At 44.5% G+C, this 22,506-nt stretch overlaps 1 protein-coding gene across 9 annotated transcripts; it reads left to right on the top strand.

Moving 5' to 3' along the window:
* Window positions 1–19,315, top strand: LOC110514522 (general vesicular transport factor p115-like). Of its 9 annotated transcripts, XM_036954188.1 has the most exons (28): window positions 1–245; window positions 2,748–2,834; window positions 4,108–4,172; window positions 4,400–4,476; window positions 4,829–4,840; window positions 5,097–5,156; window positions 5,775–5,875; window positions 6,359–6,461; window positions 6,754–6,809; window positions 7,077–7,197; window positions 7,462–7,577; window positions 7,711–7,773; window positions 7,972–8,112; window positions 8,258–8,346; window positions 8,437–8,591; window positions 8,901–9,106; window positions 9,781–9,801; window positions 11,918–12,028; window positions 12,382–12,500; window positions 13,169–13,350; window positions 13,535–13,656; window positions 14,535–14,673; window positions 14,905–15,071; window positions 15,353–15,427; window positions 15,522–15,620; window positions 15,821–15,925; window positions 17,002–17,217; window positions 17,550–19,315. In XM_036954188.1, exons 1-28 carry the CDS (start codon window positions 174–176, stop codon window positions 17,637–17,639), a joined length of 2,970 nt encoding a protein of 989 aa, XP_036810083.1. In that variant the 5' UTR covers window positions 1–173; the 3' UTR covers window positions 17,640–19,315. The 9 variants fall into 9 exon arrangements, with proteins under 9 accessions (XP_036810083.1, XP_036810084.1, XP_036810087.1 ...); XM_036954189.1 differs by lacking the exons at window positions 7,711–7,773; window positions 9,781–9,801 and adding an exon at window positions 10,325–10,339 and having other exon boundaries at window positions 7,462–7,640; XM_036954192.1 differs by lacking the exon at window positions 7,711–7,773 and having other exon boundaries at window positions 7,462–7,640; window positions 15,848–15,925.
* Window positions 19,316–22,506: the final 3,191 nt, after the last annotated feature.

The raw sequence follows: 22,506 nt of genomic DNA, 5'->3' as shown, positions 1-22,506 counted from the left end.
TCGGCGCTTGCGCATTGGCTAAATGTCACTCAAGTTCCGGGGTCGGTCCAGGAGGTTGTGTACAGTGTAAAAATCAACATTTAGACTCGTTTACATTATTACACAAGGCCCATACCCTTTCAAAGTTTATTTTAGACCGTTGGAATTGCGAACAAATTTCCAAGAGGACGTCGATGACAATGAATTTTTTCAGGGGAGTGATGGGTGGACAACCCGCGGGGCCACAGCCGACTGGAGCAGAGACGGTGAGAAACGAAACTCGTCTAGCATGTTAGGCTAACAAGTTAGCTAATGTCACACACACACAACCTGGTGGACCGAATCTTAGGATAAGTGTGTGTAGTTAATAGTTGCTAGACAGGCAAATTAGTTCACTTTCACGTTTTCCAGGCTGAAAGACCGGTGTAGGCCTTGTAACAGTGCACTATACAACCAGCCTCACGAGCACAGACATAATGTGTCAATCAATACAGTGATTGACGCAAACATTTCTGCAGAGTTTGCTAGCTAAGCTGGTTAGCCCAATTGGCACAGGACAACAATTGAACGTGTGTAGCCTGCTCATATTCTTGAGCTATCAGCGTTTTTTGGGAAGAAAAAGATTGACATGACCTGCTGCCACTAAATGAGCAGATGTCTTCGTATGTGATAGTTTACATACTTTGCATACATCCAACTGTTTACTGTCATCTGGGTGAGACTATATGGCTACTTGGATTGCAGTTCACAAACCAAAAACACAGCCAAATTCCACGTGAATCCATTGTTTGTGAATGGATCTCTGCTGGCATTCCTTTTGTGATGACAGAATGGGAGGGGCTGCTTGACCTTGATATATTTAAGTCCCTTCACCAAACAAGAGAATGTGTGTGACATATCTCAGGCTGCTATCAAAAGAACACACGCCCAGTTCACATCAACAGGGCTGAGGTGGAGTGGGTCGAGAGCTTCAAGTTCGTCGGAGTCCACATCAGTAAGGATCTATCATGGTCCAAACACACCAACAGTCATGATGGAACAACAATGCCTCTTCGCCCTCAGGAAGCTGATAAGATTTGGCATGGGCCCTCATGCTCAAAGTTGCACCATTGAGAGCATCTTGACTGGCTGCCTCACCGCCTGGTATGGCAACTGCTTGGCATCTGACCGCAAAGCGCTACAGAGGGTAGTGCGTACAGCCCAGTAAATCACTAGGGCCGAGCTCCCTGCCATCCAGGACCTCTATACCAGGCGGTGTCACAGGAAGGCCCTAAAAATTGTCAGACTCCACTCCAGCCACCTAAGTCATAGATTGTTCTACCGCACGGCAAGCGGTGCCGATGCACCAAGTCTGGAACCAACAGGACACTGACCAGCTTCTACCCTCAAGCCATAAGACTTCTAAATAGTTAACCCAATAGCTTCCCGGACTATCTGCATTGACCCTTTTTGCACTAACTCTTCTTGACTCCTCACACACATTGCTATCCTATTACCTAGTCTCTATATTCCTAGGTATATGTACATATCTACCTTAATTACCTCGTACCCCTGCACATCGACTAGATACTGGTACCCCGTGTGTAGAGCCAAGTTATCGCTACTCATTGTGTATTTATTATTACTTGTTATTGCTTTTCTATTTTCTTTCTCTCTACATTGTTGGGAAGGGCCCGTAAGTAAGCACTTCACTGTTAGTCTACACCTGTTGTTTACGAAGCATGTGACAAATAACATTTGATTTGGCTGAACTTTGGCTGAATCTGCAGTGGATGTAAGTCTATGTATCAGTACGTGGTTACAGGGGATGGTAGGTAGCCTAGTAGTTAAGAGCGTTGGGCCAGTAAGCAAAAGGTCGCTGTTTTTTTGCCAGCAAGGTGGAAAAATCTGCAGTTCTAACCTGGCAGTTAACTTCCAACAACTGCTACTCTGCTGCCGATGATGTGGATGTCGACTATGCCAGCCCCCCGCACCTCTCTTATTCAGAGTAGTTGGGTTAAATGAATGGATTCACTTGTGCAACTGACTAGGTATCCCCATCAATTTGTATCAGTCACATGCGCTGAATACAACAGGTGTAGTAGACCTTACAGTGAAATGCTTACTTATGAGCCCCTAACCAACAATGCAGTTGTTGGTTAGGGGCTCATAAAATCAGGATTAGAATAAGAGATTAAAGTAACAAGTAATTAAAGAGCAGCAGTAAAATAACAATAGCGAGACTATATACAGAGGGATACCGATACAGAGTCAATGTGCAGGAGCACCGGTTAGTTGAGGTAGTATGTACATGTAGGTAGAGTTATTAAAGTGACTATGCATAGATGACAACAGAGAGTAGCAGTGGCGTAAAGAGTGGGGGGGGCAATGCAAATAGTCTGGGTAGCCATTTGACTAGATGTTCAGCAGTCTTATGGCTTGGGGGTAGAAGCTGTTTAGAAGCCTCTTGGACCTAGACTTGGTGCTCCGGTACCGCTTGCCGTGCGGTAGCAGAGAGAACAGTCTGACTAGGGTGTCTGGAGTCTTTAACCATTTTTAGGGCCTTCCTCTGACACTGCCTGGTATAGAGGTCCTGGAGGGCAGGAAGCTTGGCCCCAGTGATGTACTGGGCCGTTCGCACTACCCTCTGTAGTGCCTTGCGGTCGGAGGCTGAGCAGTTGCCATACCAAGTGGTGATGCAACCAGTCAGGATGCTCTCCATGGTGCAGCTGTAGATCCTTTCCCTTAACATGTTGTATTAACCATGAATTATTTTGATTGAACCACAGATCCATAAGCTGTGTGACCGTGTGGCCTCCTCCACACTCCTGGAGGACCGCAGGGACGCTGTCCGAGCCCTTAAATCGCTCTCAAAGGTAGGAGACAATTGCATTAGGTTAATCTCTATAGTTACACTGATGCACTATTGTTGTGTCATGATTGTACCATTGTTACACTGATAATTGTTACTCATTATTGATAAATACGTGTTAAAGCATTGAGGCTGCAGAGACCGTTTATGATGAGCCTAGGCCTTATCTAAATATGAGCTTTTCTCCTGTGCATTGTTTTAAGTGAACATCGCTAGAGTTCTCTTTTGATGTTCGTTATCTTGTGAGCAGGGACACATCCCCTTATCACCCCCACTCTGTGTACTCATCCTCAGGCTCTATCTAAATAGTCTGGGATGGGCCCTGTCTCAATCCTCTTAAATCACCTCATTATTTTGCCACCTTTCCTCCATACACTGATCAGGAAAGAAAGACTGGGGAAGGTAATGTAGGAATTCATGGGTTGCACCTCTGTCACTTGGTCGCATCGTTGCCATTGTTATCAACATTCTACAGATGCCGCAGCATATTGATGCCTGACAGATGGTAGTCTTTCTGAACGGGGGCTAATGACTATTTCATCAAATGTAAAATGAACGTTCCAAACAGTATTGTGACGAAATGTGCAACCAATGAATAAGGAGAGTACCTATTGGTTGGCTCCTTGTGTTCACTGGTCCAGTTCTCTTAAAAAAAATAAAAAGCAATGTTGAGGAAAAGAAGGCAATTATTGACATGCAGCCTTGCTGAAAACCTGACTCATTCCCTCAGTCCCTACTCTCTACTGTATTAAAGGTCTAGAGACCTCTCGGCCATAACTGACTGACTGGCCACTAGCTGCCTCGTCAACCATGAGTAATGAGTTTATCAGGCATGAATAAGGGGTTTAGGGGTATGGGGTCACACACAGACCAGGGAAAAACAACGCTAGCCAGAGAAACAGACCAGCTAGAGCTGGGAGTTGTTGAATTGCATTAGCTCTGTTTGGCCCCAGTAGGTTGTACTCAACGTTGAGGGGTAACTAATCACACAGGTTTGTCTTATCAGATCAGAGATGTCACAAAGCAAACCACTGTTCTGTTATTTAACTCTGCTTTCAGAATGTATTATACTTATGCCTAAGGTCATGTGTGGAGCCAAAACGTGTATTGTTCATGCAGACACGGGCGGCATATCAACAGTTAGGGGGAGCACGGGGGCAAAACAGGCATAGCTTCGAGTTAAAGCAAAAAGTCACATCCTCTCTGATCCAAGGGCTGCCCAGGGGGAAACAATCACTTAATGTTCTCCTGACTTGACTGTTGGTTTTGATTTGTAGAAATATCGCTTGGAAGTTGGCACTCAGGCTATGGACCACCTGGTTCACATACTGCAAACTGACAGGTATGTTTTTTTGTGTGTGTGTGTGTGTGGTTTTATGATTAAGAGCTTTATACTGATCCCTTGCCCTCCGCTGCTCTCTAGCACATTGTAATAGTGTGGTGGGGTGATTTAAGGCCAGCGTTTTGCATGGTGCTCGGTCGTTGCTAAGAGTACTTAATATTTCAGGGACTTAGGGGACGAAAGCAGTGCTTGTTGTGTTGATATCCTACCCCTCCCATTTTCTGCAGGTCGGACTCTGAAATCCTTGGCTACGCTTTGGACACACTCTATAATATCATCTGCAACGATGAAGAGGAGGAACAAGGTGTTTAGGTGTTAAAAACCTAGTCCTCTTCCACAGAGGGTTGTGAACAGGCCCCAGAACTGTCAATAATTTAGTATTTTGTTATAGAGCGGAGCCTCTGTTTTTGAACATGCAGTTAAAAACAATCTTCCTTTTTGGGAAAAATGCTTTTGAATGACAACAAGCAAGCCCTGTCCTAGTAACAATAGCATGTGTAATTGAGTTCAATTACTGCCAATTAATTGGACTTCAAATCAAAATGGACCCTGTCGCCCTCTTCCACACTCGCCCCATTTCTCTCTCTCTCGATGTTAATTGCTATGTATGTAAAGATTGTCATCTCTCTCTTCTCTTTCATGTTATAACTCTACAGACGAATCTGAAGGTAAAACTCTTGTTTGTGCATGACGTCCCCCCCCTAACCACTAGCGACGCTTCTTGTAAATGATATGCATCGTTCTTCTCCGCGGGTTGTTTTGATTTCTAGCTCTCCTGTGGTGCACAGTAGGTTGTTAGTCTGAAATGCAGTGCTTTGGCAGAACCCATTAACAAACACTAGGGATATATTTATGTATTGTGTACGAGTCGAATCATCTGACTTGGATGGGGCTTCAATCTCTTGCACTCCCCCCTTCTTACAGACATGGCGGCCGCACCCCCTATCCCAGTCTCAGGGAAGCATAAGAACGTGCCTGTGTCTGGTCAGTACTAGCTCTGTAGACTAACTAGCCCCCATGGTGTGGTGACTCTTACTAGTCAACTGAACTAACCTCACTAAAATGTGTTGGACTGGGAAGTATGGTTTAATATAGTAATGACTGGGTGGTAATAACATGTCACTAATACCACTCCTACCTCAGCCTCTCTCCTGTCCTGCAGTGTTTCTCTTCCCATTGCTCTTCTTGTTTTCCTCGCAATTAGCATATCTAGTCAAACGCAAATCACTCTGCACGGGATGTTGGGACGAAGAAGTTTTGATTCCAAAAGAGGAATGTTAGATTCCCAAAGCATCCTCTTCCTCACAGTTGTACATTTGAAACCATGTTCACTGTGGTGAGGTTATTCTAGTATTGCAGAACGTCTCATCTGGTTGTTGTTGATGTGAAATATTATATTTAGCCTAGAACCCTAGATAATTGAGTGTGTTGTCTATAATACGATGCTCCAGTACTTTTGTGTGCTTTTAGACTGGATGTGAACCAATTCACCGTGCCCTAACACCTCCCCTCTCGCTAATAGTAGCCATGTCTCGGGGCAACTACCTGCCTAACATGGCACACCCAGAGGTCTTTAAACCTTGTGACCTTTGACCTTTTCAGATGAGAACGCCCAGAAGCAGGAGGAAGACCTGGGAGTCCTGTTCACTGACAAGTTCCTCGGTGACTCTGAGAACGTGACACTACTACTGACTCTGTTAGAGGTAAACAGACCAGAGACCCAAACATCTACATTGTGTCTTTTATGAAAGCTAGTAGTCTCTAACCCATGGTCTCAGTGTTAACCAGACCTGGAGACCCATTGTGCATGGTGGTTTTCAGACCAGCTGGTTTCAGATTTAAGAATATAAGCATAAGCCTCAAATCTGTACTGTTTATATACAGGATTACAAGGGTGTGGTTTATTTCCCACCATGCCTGTGACACTGATTCCCTGCCTGTGACACTGATTCCCTGCCTGTGACCCTGATTCCCTGCCTGTGACCCTGATTCCCTGCATGTGACACTGATTCCCTGCATGTGACACTGATTCCCTGCATGTGACACTGATTCCCTGCCTGTGACACTGATTCCCTGCCTGTGACACTGATTCCCTGCCTGTGACACTGATTCCGTGCCTGTGACACTGATTCCCTGCCTGTGACACTGATTCCCTGCCTGTGACACTGACTTCCTGCCTGTTTCAGGAGTTTGACTTCCACGTGCGGTGGCCAGGAGTGAAGCTGCTCACCGCTCTGTTGAAGAACCAGTGTAACCAGGTCCAGGGCGTCATCCTGGTCAGCCCTATGGGTGAGTCCTTTAACAAATGACCTGGAATCAGCTGCTGCTAAATTGTCTGACATCAGCCCACACCAACAACTGACCCAAAATCAGCTGTTGTGGTTTGATTTATCCTCTCAACATTTTTTTCTCTCTCACTGGTGAAGTAGTATGACAAGAAGTGTTAGTCTTGTCTATTTTCTTCCCTAGAGCATATGACTACTAATGGTCAAGTATGCTAATTTAGAGTTATTTTCTGACTGATTTGCCTGGCTGGTCTCTGAGTTGTATTTTGTTAATGGTCCGTCTCTCTCCCCTGCAGGTGTTTCTAGACTGATGGACCTATTAGCTGACTCCAGAGAAGTCATCCGTAATGATGTGAGTACTACTCCTATTGACTGCTGCTTCAGATGGTCTTTAGTAGTAATACCGTAAAGCCACAGGAACAAGCTACAATCTGCTATCTTATCTTTCTGCTGATACAAGACTTTGGTCCGGTTTCCCAGACACGGATGAAGTCTTCGACTAAAAAAGCGCGTCTTGTTTCTGGGAAACCGTCCCAAAATCATACTAGCTGGTCTTATACCTTGGCTTGTTGTTTCTGTTTTTCTGGATATATGAGCTACTTTGATCGTATTCCCTCAGGGTCTCCTGTTGCTGCAGCAGCTGACCAAAGGCAATGCGGCCATCCAGAAGATCGTGGCGTTTGAGAACGCTTTCGAGCGTCTCCTAGATATCATAACAGAGGAGGGCAGCAGTGATGGAGGTAAAGTCGAATGGAGGAGTAGTGCCATATATACACTCAAGCTAATTGGCAATCAATGAATCCATTTCCAAATAAATTACATTTGATTTGATTTTAAAATGACATTTCAGTTCACTCACACTGGCCAACATCCACTCTCCATACTTGCACTCTAGAAAATTGGCAATGAATCCATTTCTTAATAAACACAATTTTAAGCGATAAAATAAAAAATCTTCACCCATTTCTTGACAGAAGTCCACCCTCCATCTTGTCTCTGTCCAGGTATCGTAGTGGAGGACTGTCTCCTGCTGCTCGTCAACCTGCTGAAGAACAACAGCTCCAACCAGAACTTCTTCAAGGAGGGCTCCTACATCCAGAGGATGAAGCCCTGGTTCGAGGTGGGAGACGACAACTCTGGCTGGTCCGCCCAGAAGGTCACCAACCTCCACCTCATGCTGCAGGTAGGACACACCACAGTCCTGGTGTTACATGTAATTCAGGGAGAATGGGAGTTTTGAGCCCTGGTTCGAGGTGGGAGACGACAACTCTGGCTGGTCCGCCCAGAAGGTCACCAACCTCCACCTCATGCTGCAGGTAGGACACACCACAGTAATTCAGGGAGAATGGGAGTTTTGAGCCCTGAGCAGTTGACAGAGCAGTGTGATGGTCCGTTATGCTCAACTATTAGGGTCTGTGCAGTACATTGTGCCACGCATGGCCAGGATTGGTTGTGGTGTAGAGTATGTTCACCGTAGCACTGCGTCTCATCTCTCCATCTCTTCTCTGGTCCAGTTGGTGCGAGTCATGGTCTCCCCGGTCAACTCTCCTGGAGCCACCAGTAGTTGTCAGAAGTCAATGTACCAGTGTGGCCTGCTGCAGCAGCTCTGCACCATCCTCATGGCCACTGGCGTGCCTGCTGACATACTCACTGAGGTAACGTAGAAGACTGTTGGAGTGGACCAAAAAGCCTTTCTTTTCTTTCTTTCTACTTATTGTGTTAGATCAGTGGTTACTGTTGTTCATACTGATGCGTGCTTTGTGTTTGTACCACTATGTCACTCTGTCTTTCTCCTTTCAGACCATCAACACTGTATCGGAGGTGATCCGCGGCTCACAGATCAACCAGGACTACTTTGCATCTGTCAACGCTCCCTCCAACCCCCCAAGGTGAGTTCCCCCAGACAGAGGACTGTAATCAGTTGTAGCACAGCCACCGAGTGAAGGTAATCTCTAAAAACCCTTATCCCCTGATTCCAGACCTGCCATAGTGGTGCTGCTGATGTCCATGGTCAACGAGAGGCAGCCGTTCGTGCTGCGCTGTGCCGTTCTCTACTGCTTCCAGTGTTTTCTCTACAAGAACCAGAAGGGCCAGGGGGAGATCGTAGCCACCCTCCTGCCCTCCACCATTGACGGTCAGTTCAGTTACACTGAACCTCCATACTGAGTGTGTTATTACAAGGTTATGACCACACTGTACAACTGTAGATTGCATGTAATAAAATGTTACTTATGACTAATATACTGTAGGTTATTTGCTTATTATTCTCTAGTGGAAAAATATAATGGAACTGAGGCATAAATGATCTACATATATCTATTGCTTTATTCCCCCTCCCTCCGGCTCTCTCCCTCCGGCTCTCTCCCTCCGGCTCTCTCCCTCCGGCTCTCTCCCTCCGGCTCTCTCCCTCCGGCTCTCTCCCTCCGGCTCTCTCCCTCCTCAGCCAACTCCATCTCGGCGGGCCAGCTGCTGTGTGGGGGCCTGTTCTCGGCTGACTCCCTGTCTAACTGGTGTGCTGCAGTGGCCCTGGCCCACGCCCTGCAGGACAACCTGACCCAGAAAGAGCAGCTCCTCCGGGTGCAGCTGGCCACCAGCCTGGGCAAGCCCCCCGTTTCCCTGCTGCAGCAGTGCACCAACATCCTCTCACAGGTACACCACACAGATAGACAGGCTAACATGCTACGCGGGGGGAGCGGTCAGACTGGACCAAAGGGTTAGCACCATAGCGGGAGAGTTGTAGCTGAAATATTAGTTTGAAAACTAAAAGTGCCATTTTGAAAGTCTTATTAGTGAAACATAAGCAACAGAGAGGGTGGTTTGAAAGGTGTCTCTGTCTGGTTTGAAAGGTGTCTCTGTCTGGTATTGAAAGGTGTCTCTTTATGGTTGAAAGGTGTCTCTGTCTGGTATTGAAAGGTGTCTCTGTCTGGTTGAAAGGTGTCTCTGTATGGTATTGAAAGGTGTCTCTGTCTGGTATTGAAAGGTGTCTCTGTCTGGTTTGAAAGGTGTCTCTGTCTGGTTTGAAAGGTGTCTCTGTCTGGTATTGAAAGGTGTCTCTGTCTGGTATTGAAAGGTGTCTCTGTCTGGTTTGAAAGTATTGCCTTAGATTCAAATAGTTGATCATTTGTCACTCCAGGTTTTCAGGTCACCTTTGTCATGTTATGGCTCCCAAATGGCACCCTATTCCCTTTACAGTACACTACCTTTGAATAGGCTGTCATTTGACCACAGTAGTGGGGAGTAGTGGGGAGTGGTTCTCAGACAGTCAACCTGTTGCTTGTGTTTGAAGTTGCCAAGTGTCACGTAAGGTTGTTGTGGTTTTGCAGGGGGATAAGATCAACCGGAGGGTGAGTATCTGGGGTGTGGGCAGCACCTGTCTGTCATGGTTTTGCTTTGGCATCAGCAGGATCCTCCTATATGCTCCTTACGTTGGGGGTTACGTTTTGGCTTCCCTGTTTTGTTTTCGTGCCTAAAGCCCTCTGCCTATCTCACCCGTGTTTGTCGAGTTCTATACTGGTACTGACCCCCCCCCCAACTCCCATAATCCCATGCTTTGACCCTTGACCCCCTTGCTGTGTCCGTTCTATGGGGACTTGACTGTCCTGGAAGGATGCAGCAACCACTGGTACTCTGTCTGTTCCGCTATTGATCTCTTGTGAGAGGGGTTACTGGCATTATTATTTTCACCACTGCTATTTCTCCTCCTGTACTCTAGGTGGCAGCACTATCCGTTATAAAACTTACCGTTTCACCCGGGGCCAAAGATTCTCCAATTAACTATTGTGATCGTTTGTGTTCCCCCTTTTTTTTCTCCTCCCGCCCCCCCTTTCTCAAACATTTGGTGTTTTTTGCATTACGTCCCCATTGGAGGCGAAATCTGAAAAGGTGATTTTCCTTATGGTTTGATTTTCCATGTCATCTTTACTATTTATTGTCACTTACTGACCTCCATTTGGAATGAACCCTCTTTCCTTTCTCACACCCTTCATCGCCCTCACAACAGGAGAGGTCTGCATTGCCTCCCAAATGGCACGCTTTTCCTTTTATAGTACACAGCCCAGGGCTCTGGTCAAAAGTAGTGCACTGTATAGGGAATATGGTGCCTTTTGGCACACAAACATGCCTGAACTATGCAGTTTACGTGTGGTAACTCAATAGTGCCCATCACTCACTGCATATCATTACGCCAGCAGCCTTTCTTCTTATTCCCATGACCATGCATGGGGACTGTAAAGCCACTTTATTATCATCCGTTTCTCTTTGTGGTCGCCACTCCTAAAGACTCACTACACAGAGGCTTTAGCTTTGCATGTGTTGTCAGCTACATTTAGCAGCCGTGTCTCAGCTTGATATCTTAGTTATTTTTGTATGTGAATGCCTAAATAGTTAGATTTGGGCTCTTGTGGATTGTGTAGAGGATGACGAATGTGCCAATATGCTATTATATTCCTTCCATGCAGTAACATTTTCATCAGTCCTGTTGTATCACCTGCTTAGCTAAGCTGCAGAGGAGTTTCATCATCCTTTTGTGGTGCAGGTAGTGATGGTAACCAAGGCCGTTGCTACAGTAACAGCATATTGTTGAACACTTAAGGCTCCTGAAAATGTTGTTTTTAACAGGATCTGAACTAACTCGGGTCATCCTATAAAATTCACTGCATGTTTGACCTAAGCTAACCCTGGTTTATTAATAATGTTCATATTTAGATGTAGTTCCTTTGTTGTATCTGAATAACTTTATTAATTACTAACGGTCTGCATTGAAGTCACTAACGTGGTACTCTTGAAACATTTATAACATGGTATTTCCTGTGTAACTGCTAGATACAATGTTGTTTTTCCCAACAGAACTCAAAAGGGAAAAATACAATTCAAAAGTTCACCATGTGCCAACAAAATATCATTTTTATTGTAGCTACCAGCACACAGTATTCCTAATGTCAGTCTCCATGACATCAAGTTATATTATAAAGTTCCTATTCAACCTTAAATGTTCCAGTTGGGAAGAGTTTAGAAATATCAATTCATTTTGTTCGCCCTTAAAATGCTGTTTATTTGGTTGGTTTAAATCAAACGTGTCTTCCGGAGATATTCAGGAGATTTAATTGGGCAGAAGGAGATGCAATGACAAGTTGTCTTAAACAGGAAAAATAAGACATCCCTCGTTATAATGTGGGGGGACAGGCGTTTGAATTGAACCCAGCTAAATGAACTTACTCTCCATGTATAGGAGGAGTTCTGTTCTGACACAGAGACCAGGATGTGGTCCAGCACTAGACTAAACCTTACATCAGTCTTGTTTTGCTGAGGGGTTGAAGTCCTGGATCCCAGGCCATCATCAGGCTCTGTACACAATGTTCAATACCTTTTACTCACCCCTATGCTGATGTGACGGCGCTATATTTGTGAGTGTGTTTCTTAAGACTTTGTATGTGTGTGTGTGTGCGCGCGTCTCATCCACAGGGCAGTAAAGTGCAGACGCGGGTCGGTCTCCTCATGCTGCTGTGTACCTGGATCAGTAACTGTCCCATCGCTGTCACACACTTCCTGCACAACCAGGAGAACGTCCCCTTCGTATCCTCCTTCAACAAACCAACTAGCTCCACATCACTGTTCTATTGCACTTCCTTTTACTCAGATGGCTGGAATATCTACTGTTAGCTTGTTAGTGCAGTCTGTCCTATAACCAACTCCTCTCTGTGTTCGTTCCCCACATACAGGATAGTGTTGGATATTGCATACATTATTGCATGGAAGTTCCTGAGGCCCTATGTCTTGTTGCTAAGAGAATAAGAGAGATCAACACTGCACAGTGGATGCCAATGTATGCACCAGTGCATTGTGTAATTGAAAATTGTCTTGAGAAAGGCCTTGTTGCCATTAAATCCCCTATCTTGCTGTGATCCTTGACCCCTGATGCCCTGTAGCTGACAGGTCAGATCTCCGAGAACCTGGGGGAGGATGAGAGGCTGGTGCAGGGCCTTTGTGCCCTCCTACTGGGTATCTGCATCTACTACAACGACAACTCTCTGGAGAACTACACCAAGTAGGACATCTAACTACAACCCTCATAATAACTACACCAAGTAGGACATCTAACTGCGACCCTTGTACTACTTGGTGTAGTTATATCTAACTACAACCCTCATAATAACTACACCAAGTAGAACATCTAATTATGGCTCTCATAATAACTACACCAAGTAGGACATCTAACTATGACCCTCATAATAACTACACCAAGTAGGACATCTAACTATGACCCTCATAATAACTACACCAAGTAGAACGTTCTAACCCTCATACTAATGCATCCTCTCACTCTCATACCTCTCATAACCGCAGTTAAAACTACATCAAGTATGACATCTTCTACCCAAATATTAACGCGTACCCTTTCATACTAGGCCCAGGTTCAAAACTTATTTTCAAATGCTTGTTTGATTGAACTTGAAACCAGTATTATAATAGCTTCAAAAGTCCAAACCCTATTTGAGCCCGGTTGTCTCATACACACAGCCTTTCTACACCAGCAGTTACAGCACACAGCGATGCCACTACAATGAGAACAAGAACTATGAGCTGCCAGATTCAGAGGGGTTGGGTTAAATGCGGAAGACGCATGTCTGTTGAATGCGTTCAGTTGTGCAACTGACTAGGTTTCCCCCTTTTCCTTCCCTTAATGCTAACCCTGCCTGTCTTGTCCTCCCCCAGAGAGAAGCTGAAGCAGCTGATCGAGAAGCGCATTGGGAAGGAGAACTTTGTGGAGAAGCTGGGCTTCGTCACTAAACACGAGCTGTACTCCCGCGCTGCACAGAAGCCCCAGCCCGTCTTCCCCTCCCCTGAACAGATGCTGTTTGACCACGAGTTCACCAAGCTGGTCAAAGAACTGGAAGGTTGGCATAAGTAACCTCCATTATACCATATCAAATCTGTGTACCCAACCAATAAACTTTGATTTGACTCTAAGCCAAGTACAACCAGAACCACAAATCAAAACTCTGTTTGTGTTGGTGTCTTCTTTGCTCTTCTCTTGGCTGGTTTTACCCCTGTTAATTGTGTGTGTGTGTCCGTCCACAGGCGTGATAACGAAAGCGGTCCACAAGACCAGCGAGGAGGAGAAGAAGGAGGAGGAGGTGAAGAAGACTCTGGAGCAACACGACAGCATCGTCATCCAGTACAAAGATCTCATCAGAGATCAGGTAACTGGCCTCACACTATTAAGCATTAGGCTGAAACGTGTGCCCTGTTTTTTACATCTTCATTAGCGCTTTCACTTTTTGTATTCTTTTGAGCATGGATTAAATGAATCCTACTATAAACCCTCCTTGGGTTATTCCTTGTCATGGTTTTAAGTACTTTTTGAACCCTACATATATTTTCTGTCCCACACACCGGCCGCCTTTCATTCTAGCCTGTCCGCAAACCCTCATACTGACTTTCTACACACACACACACACACATCAGAAACCAACTCTCCATGCTTTCAAGCATCACAAGTTTATATACACCCTCTACACTCAGTTAAAAGGCTGCTTGCATTCAAAAGGCATTTTTTCCCCTGTGTTTTATATCATATTTTACGACATCTGATGAAACTAACACTGTAAAAGTGTGTGAACATTTGATCAGTGTTATTTCCTGATAGTTTCCGGTTGAAAAATACACTCTGAACAGGACCTTCTAATCAGCAGCTTTGCATGGGCGGTAGTTTTGGCTTGCCTGGTGACATCACCAGGCGGTAACTTATATTGTTTAATAGACCAATAACAGAGTTCCAAACCTCTCTGCCAATAACAGCTAGTTTTCAGTTTTCCAAACCACATTCGGACTACTCCCAGACAGTCCTCGCTAAATTCTTGCTTGAGAAATCTTTTCTTTTTTTTTTTTGCTAAAAAGCTATTTTTGTCCATTTTTAATGGAAAACTATTTCAGTAAGGTACACTCGCCGGGCCACAACCACACAACCCATTTCATACAATATTCAACCGACCGATCCCGTTACCCTAAAAGGTCTACTTGTGTGTTTTGGCCAATGTCTCTATAGTCATTAAAGAAGTGTCTGTCATCTCTCAACCAGGACACCCAGATCCAGGAGCTGAGGGAGCAGGTTTCCACCCTGTCTCTGAACAGTGAACAGATGCAGAATCAGATCACACAGCAGCAGTCCCAGATCCAGCAACACAAAGACCAGTACAACATCCTCAAGCTGAAACTAGGTACTGTAGGATACCCTGGTATTACACAGCAAAAAAAGCGTGCCTCGATCCATTGGGAAACAAGAGAGCAACATCGTGCTTGGCTAAATTGGTAATGATTTGGGGGGGTTAGACACATGGAATTGTTCATATGGAATTGACACAGTCTATAATGGTCTATAATGGCGACTGCACTTGTTGATTTATAAATAGGATTGTAGATGTGATAATGACTGACTGTGTTGTGTCCAGGTAAAGACAGCCAGGGTCTGTCCTCCAGCCAGGGAGAGGGAGCTCACGTTAACGGGCTCCACTCAGAGGAGCTGAGCCAGCTCAGAGAGGAGGTGGAGGAGCTCCGCAGACAACACACACTACAACACACACAGCTCAGCGACAAGGACTCACTCATCAACACACTGGTGTGTGTTTGGGGGGGTGAATCACATATCAGAAAAATGTATTTAGTTTATCCCTCCCTGTGTTGATAAGAGTTCTGTGTAAATGTCATGTGTCATGGATGTTACTGGAATCGGACAAGCTGGACCTGAAGAATGACAGACTGATAAATTATATTTTGTGTGTTAGTAGATCTGAATGGTGGTTGATGATACCCGAGTGCTGCTTCATCATTTCAGATGGGACGTCTCAGCCGTTGACCACTTCCTGTTCTAATAGTTGTAATGGTTGTGATGTCTTGTAGAGGTGCGGGGCGGCAGCAGCAGCACAGACAGCAGAAGGTGGAGCGGGAGGGTCTGACAACACAGAGCTTCTCGGGGTAAGACCCAACCACAGACAGAACATGTGTAGAACAGACATGAGTATAGAGATATTATACTGATGATGGAGTTACTGCTGGTTGTTCCCACCAGGAGGTGGAGTCGTTGAGGAGTCGTGTCCAGGCTCAGTGTGCAGAGATCAGCCAGCTGCAGACAGAGAGACTGGAGCTCATCAGGAGAGCTGAGGCAGTGGTGAGTACTCAGAACCAGCCATCACCGTGTCTTGAGACGTCTTAAGGCTGTTACATACAAACATGGCCTTTCACACTTTACCCCAACTGTTGTATTTTTCCATGCATATTTCCCATGCATTAATGTATATGTTGTGACCACTGCACTTAGTACAGAGAGGTAAATAGTCTCTATCTCTCTCTCTCTTTCCCCTCTCTCAGTCCTCGGCCCCGGCCTCCAGCAGTGAGAGCTCGGCAGACACAGTTACAGTATCTGAACTGGAGAGCAGGCTGGCTGCTCAGACCACAGAGGCAGAGAGACTTAAGGTACTGCACTGTCACAACCTCACATCTCTGTAGGTAGCTGCTGTCTGTTCAGAAGTGAGCAGCGTTCAGATACAAATGTATTGAACAGGGGTACTAGACTCTTACCCTACAAGATCCTGAACCTGCTGGTTTTCTGTTCTACCTGATAATTAATTGGTGTCCCAGGTCTAAATCAGCCCCTGATTAGAGGGGAACAATGAAACAAATGCAGTGGAACTGGCTTCAAGGTCCAGAGTTGAGTTTGAGGGGTATAGAACAACCTGATTGTCTGTTTTGTAGACTAGAGGGTCATGTCAAATCAAATGTATTTATATAGCCCTTCGTACATCAACTGATATCTCAAAGTGCTGTACAGAAACCCAGCCTAAAAACCCCAATAGCAAGCAATGTAGGTGTAGAAGCACGGTGGCTAGGAAAAACTCCCTAGAAAGGCCAAAACCTAGGAAGAAACCTAGAGAGGAACCAGGCTATGAGGGGTGGCCAGTCCTCTTCTGGCTGTGCCGGGTGGAGATTATAACAGAACATGGCCAAGATGTTCAAATGGTCATAAATGACCAGCATGGTCAAATAATAGTAATAATCACATGTCAGCTCTATACTTACATTGCATTTCTATCTTTAACATTCTGCAAGTTTCACCTCGCTGAATAAACGTCTCATGTTAGCCTGACTCCAGGGCTGCTTTACACTCATTCTGATCTTTTTTCCACTAATTGGTCTTTTGACCAATCACATCAGATCTTCTTCAGAGCTGATCTGATTGGTCAAAAGATCAATTAGTGCGACAAAGATCAGAATTGGGCTGCCTGTGATATCAAGCCCATTAGTAACTGCCTCCTGACTGTTACCAGCCAAATGTGGGCTGAGACGTTGTGAAACCGCTCAATTATTCAACATCTTAAGTATGACCTTCGTGTATGTGGCATGCCCTTCCTCTCTCTAATGCTAGTGAAGAAAAAAAACATCTGATGCAGTTGAATTATTAATGTTTTTGGTCAGACAGCCATGCTGAAGCCATGCCCTTCCTTGTTAGCTGTCCTACCTCTCTCTCACCTCGCTCTCTTCTCCCCCTCCAGGAGGAGTGTCGGGGCCTGAGGGAGGGCCATGCGGGGCTGGAGCAGCAGTTGGCGTCGGCCCAGAGCACGGTGGCCATCGAGCAGACGGAGAAGACCAAGCTGCAGCAGGAGGTGCAGGAGTCCAAGAAGGAACAGGACGACCTCCTCATGCTGCTGGCCGACCAGGACCAGAAGATCCTCAACCTCAAGCAACGTCTCAGAGACCTGGGAGAGACGGTAAGAGAAACTATCTGTTCCTATTGTAGATCTAGACCGTGTTCTTAAACTACGGAGGAAGATCCTCCACCTCAGAGGTTCAAAGGTTTGTTATTATTATTGTTTTAGTGGAGGTAGATGGTCATGTTAGGTTAGTTGGATGCTGAGGATTTAGATGACGCTAATATTTAATATTTCATTGTTACATGTAGGGCTGGTTTCCTGGAGAGCTGTGATGAGTCATTCTACCTGTGTAGTAGTTGAATGAGGACATAACTTGTCGTCCTAACCAGCTAGCCCTACTGTCCCTGTACTCCATGTGCCCAAGTTAGAATGTGACCCTCTCCTCACAGATTGATGAAGACGAAGATGAGCTAGACGCCCGGGACCAATTCGGTGAAGATGACGACGATGATGATGAGGATGAAGATAACAATGACTAGAGAGTTCTAGAGGGATGGAAATGTGGCAGACTCGAGGCAACAAAGACATTGCTGCATTAGCCATGTTGTTCTAATACACTATTAGAAAAATGGAAGAATGGACCGAGATGGATTGCTCTCTATCACTCCAACCCACCATGCTACCTTCTTCTTTACTCCACCCCTCCCTTCATCCCTCGATCGCGTCATCCATTTTAATGTTTAGTTCATTTTATTACAAGATGGTGACAAAGATCCCCCCCCCCCCCCTCCCCAAAGAAATTTGCAGTGTGTTCATCTCTGCCATCTTCTACCACATAAACAGCAGAGAGACACTTCTTCATGCATTTCAGGCCTTTTTGTTTCTGCTACAGTAGCGCCATGTTAGGCCTATGCAGTTATTGATTCAATAACCAGGCTTAGTCTCGACTCTACCACACAGTGTCTCCACTCAGAGGAACGAGCAGAATTAGAGAAAATAACGGGTGGCGAAGACGGACGAATGTACGGACACCACGCAGTCGGACGAACGGATGCCCTCTTTGACCGCCTCTTTCGGTACCATGGTAACTGCACTGTAGACCACCAGTTGAAGACCTGTAAGGGTCCTTGAGGCTCAGCGTACTCGATGACCCCCCCCCCCCCAAATGTATCTGTGTATACACTCTCCCTCTTGGCACCAGTTCAGTCAGTGTTCTATCATAACTGTTTCCAATATGAGCTTGACCCCTCAGCTACAGTACTGCTCTGCAATATGCTGCAACGTTCGCTGATAGAAAAAGATTGAAAAGAGATATTTTTGCAACTTTTGGCAAGTGACCTGACGCCCAGCTTCTCTGTGTGATTGTTGTAACTTATCAATTTATGAGCCACATTGAAATAAATAAAATATAAATCTGTACAGCTTGTAGGAATACTTGTGAATACTTACTATACACTTTGACTAAATCTGTTTCATTGATGAAAACGAGGAATTTTTCATTTCACTTCAACAGTATTTTATGTAATTTCAATAGTGGTGTTAACTTTAGAAGTAGCTGAACTTTTTAAACCAACATTTAAACCAACTGAACTACTAAAGTAGCTCTATAAACCCACAGGGCTGGTTTCTGCCTGTTATTTTAAAGACTTAAGTTTCCTCATATTTTTGCCTATTGATTCTATACATATTACATTAGCCTTATGCCAAAGTGAATTCTTTGTGTGAATACATACTGATTCTGAATAGAGACATTTGACCATAATTGTTGATATAAGAAATATTGACCATCCATCTGGGTTCCGCTTTCAAACTTTTTGTGTTTGAAGAATGAGATGTAAAAATGTATTTCACTTCATAGCTCTAATGAATTTCACAGTTTTGGTGTGAAGCGCTTTAGTAACATTATAAGCTAGGAGAAAATAGCCTGAAATCCAAATTCATGTGCTCTGTTTTCCTATTGAGCATATCAGTTAGGATGGCTGGCTAAAGAGAAAGACTACAGTACTTCAAAATTTGCAATATGGAGTTTCTATCGCATTTACTAGGGAAAGAATTAAAAATATTTAGCTTTTGCAATATTGAATTTAAGTTGCATTTTTTTTTTGTTCCTTTTCGGACAAGTCACAATAACATCCAGATCTAGACCCCTAATTTGAACAGTGCCGTTGTTTGTGTCTGGCCTCTGCATAAAGTTTAAGTTTTTTGATTAACTGCACCATTGTTTCCTTGTTTCTTCCTTGTTTGGTAAGATACTAGACCCTCCCATTTTATTTATATATATATATATATACACACACACACACACACACACACACACACACACACACACACACACACACACACAGTGGGGAAAACAAGTATTTGCCAATTTTGCAGGTTTTCCTACTTACAAAGCATGTAGAGGTCTGTAATTTATCATAGGTACACTTCAACTGTGAGACGGAATCTAAAACAAAAATCCAGAAAATCACTGTATGATTTTTAAGTAATTCATTTGCATTTTATTGCATGACATAAGAATTTGATACATCAAAAGCAGAACTTAATATTTGGTACAGAAACGTTTGTTTGCAATTACAGAGATCATACGTTTCCTGACCAGGTTTTCACATACTGCAGCAGTGATTTTGGCCCACTCCTCCATACAGACCTTCTCCAGATCCTTCAGGTTTCTGGGCTGTTGCTGGGCAATACGGACTTCCAGCTCCCTTCAAAGATTTTCTATTGGGTTCAGGTTTGGAGACTGGCTAGGCCACTCCAGGACCTTGAGATGCTTCTTACGGAGCCACTCCTTAGTTGCCCTGGCTGTGTGTTTCGGGTCGTTGTCATGCTGGAAGACCCAGCCACGACCCATCTTCAATGCTCTTACTGAGGGAAGGAGGTTGTTGGCCAAGATCTCGCAATACATGGCCCCATCCATCCTCCCCTCAATACTGTGCAGTCGTCCTGTCCCCTTTGCAGAAAAGCATCCCCAAAGAATGATGTTTCCACCTCCATGCTTCACGGTTGGGATGGTGTTCTTGGGGTTGTACTCATCCTTCTTCTTCCTCCAAACATGGCCAGTGGAGTTTAGACCAAAAAGCTCTATTTTTGTCTCATCAGACCACATGACCTTCTCCCATTCCTCCTCTGGATCATCCAGATGGTCATTGGCAAACTTCAGATGGGCCTGGACATGCGCTGGCTTGAGCAGGGGGACCTTGCGTGCGCTGCAGGATTTTAATCCATGACGGCGTAGTGTGTTACTAATGGTTTTCTTTGAGACTGTGGTCCCAGCTCTCTTCAGGTCATTGACCAGGTCCTGTCGTGTAGTTCTGGGCTGATCCCTCACCTTCCTCATGATCATTGATGCCCCACGAGGTGAGATCTTGCATGGAGCCCCAGACCGAGGGTGATTGAACTTCTTCCATTTTCTAATAATTGCGCCAACAGTTGTTGCCTTCTCACCAAGCTGCTTGCCTATTGTCCTGTAGCCCATCCCAGCCTTGTGCAGGTCTACAATTTTATCCCTGATGTCCTTACACAGCTGACTGATCTTGGCCATTGTGGAGAGGTTGGAGTCTGTTTGATTGAATGTGTGGACAGGTGTCTTTTATACAGGTAACGAGTTCAAACAGATACAGGTAATGAGTGGAGAACAGGAGGGCTTCTTAAAGAAAAACGAACAGGTCTGTGAGAGACGGAATTCTAACTGGTTGGTAGATGATCAAATACTTGTCATGCAATAGAATGCTAATTAATTACTTAAAAATCATACAATGTGATTTTCTGGATTTTTGTTTTAGATTCCGTCTCTCACAGTTGAAGTGTACCTATGATAAAAATTACAGACCTCTACATGCTTTGTAAGTAGGAAACACTGCCGATTTTGCAAGTTATCAAATACTTGTTCTCCCCACTGTATATATTATTGTTTAGTTTACAGTATTGGCCTGCACAGATTCTTTAGAATACCACACCCTTCATGCCTCACATATTTTCAGTTGATTGGCACATCATTAGGTTAATTTCATATAGGATCACCTCATCCGTCCTTAACTCATTAGTATTCAGTTGATTGGCACATCATTAGGTTAATTTCATATAGGATCCCCTCATCCGTCCTTAACTCATTAGTATTCAGTTGATTGGCACATCATTAGGTTAATTTCATATAGGAACACCTCATCCGTCCTTAACCCATTAGTATTCAGTTGATTGGAACACCTCATCCGTCCTTAACTCATTAGTATTCAGTTGATTGGCACATCATTAGGTTAATTTCATATAGGAACACCTCATCCGTCCTTAACCCATTAGTATTCAGTTGATTGGCACATCATTAGGTTAATTTCATATAGGAACACCTCATCCGTCCTTAACCCATTAGTATTCAGTTGATTGGCACATCATTAGGTTAATTTCATATAGGAACACCTCATCCGTCCTTAACCCATTAGTATTCAGTTGATTGGCACATCATTAGGTTAATTTCATATAGGAACACCTCATCCGTCCTTAACCCATTAGTATTTCAGTTGATTGGCACATCATTAGGTTAATTTCATATAGGATCACCTCATCCGTCCTTAACCCATTAGTATTCAGTTGATTGGCACATCATTAGGTTAATTTCATATAGGATCACCTCATCCGTCCTTAACCCATTAGTATTTCAGTTGATTGGCACATCATTAGGTTAATTTCATATAGGATCACCTCATCCGTCCTTAACCCATTAGTATTCAGTTGATTGGCACATCATTAGGTTAATTTCATATAGGAACACCTCATCCGTCCTTAACTCATTAGTATTCAGTTGATTGGCACATCCTATATGAAATTAACCTACTGAAGACCTCATCCGTCCTTAACCCATTAGTATTTCAGTTGATTGGAACACCTCATCCGGCCTTAACCCATTAGTATTTCAGTTGATTGGCACCTCATTAGGTTAATTTCATATAGGAACACCTCATCCGGCCTTAACCCATTAGTATTTCAGTTGATTGGCACATCATTAGGTTAATTTCATATGGGAAAACTTAATCCAGCCTATCAGTATTTTAAATATTGTGAGGGGAATGCTTCCTGGAAGGCAGGTAATACGATCCACACCTGGTTCTGGTGAAGCACATGCTGCAGTGCTGTCTACTCTGCTCCTCCTGTGCTGTAAACACCTTGCCTGCCATGTTTCCACAGTGCTGGGCCCAGTTGCCAAGGTAGACAGCAGGCACACTCCCTGACTTTCCAGCCCATTGACTCTGAGGGCTGGGTGAATGTAGCAGAGACACACACACATATATTACAATATACACAGGCTGAGGTTGTGACAGTAGTACTGTATCTTCTGCAGAATTATTTTTATTATGGCGAGAGAGCAGTAGGTAACAAGATGACATAAAGGATTCAGGTCTGCACAGTGAT

Source organism: Oncorhynchus mykiss, chromosome 19 (assembly GCF_013265735.2).
Source record: "Oncorhynchus mykiss isolate Arlee chromosome 19, USDA_OmykA_1.1, whole genome shotgun sequence".
Taxonomy (NCBI): Eukaryota; Metazoa; Chordata; class Actinopteri; order Salmoniformes; family Salmonidae; genus Oncorhynchus; species Oncorhynchus mykiss.
The sequence above is the reverse complement of the archived record's forward strand: the minus strand, read 5'-3'. Positions and strand labels throughout refer to the sequence as shown.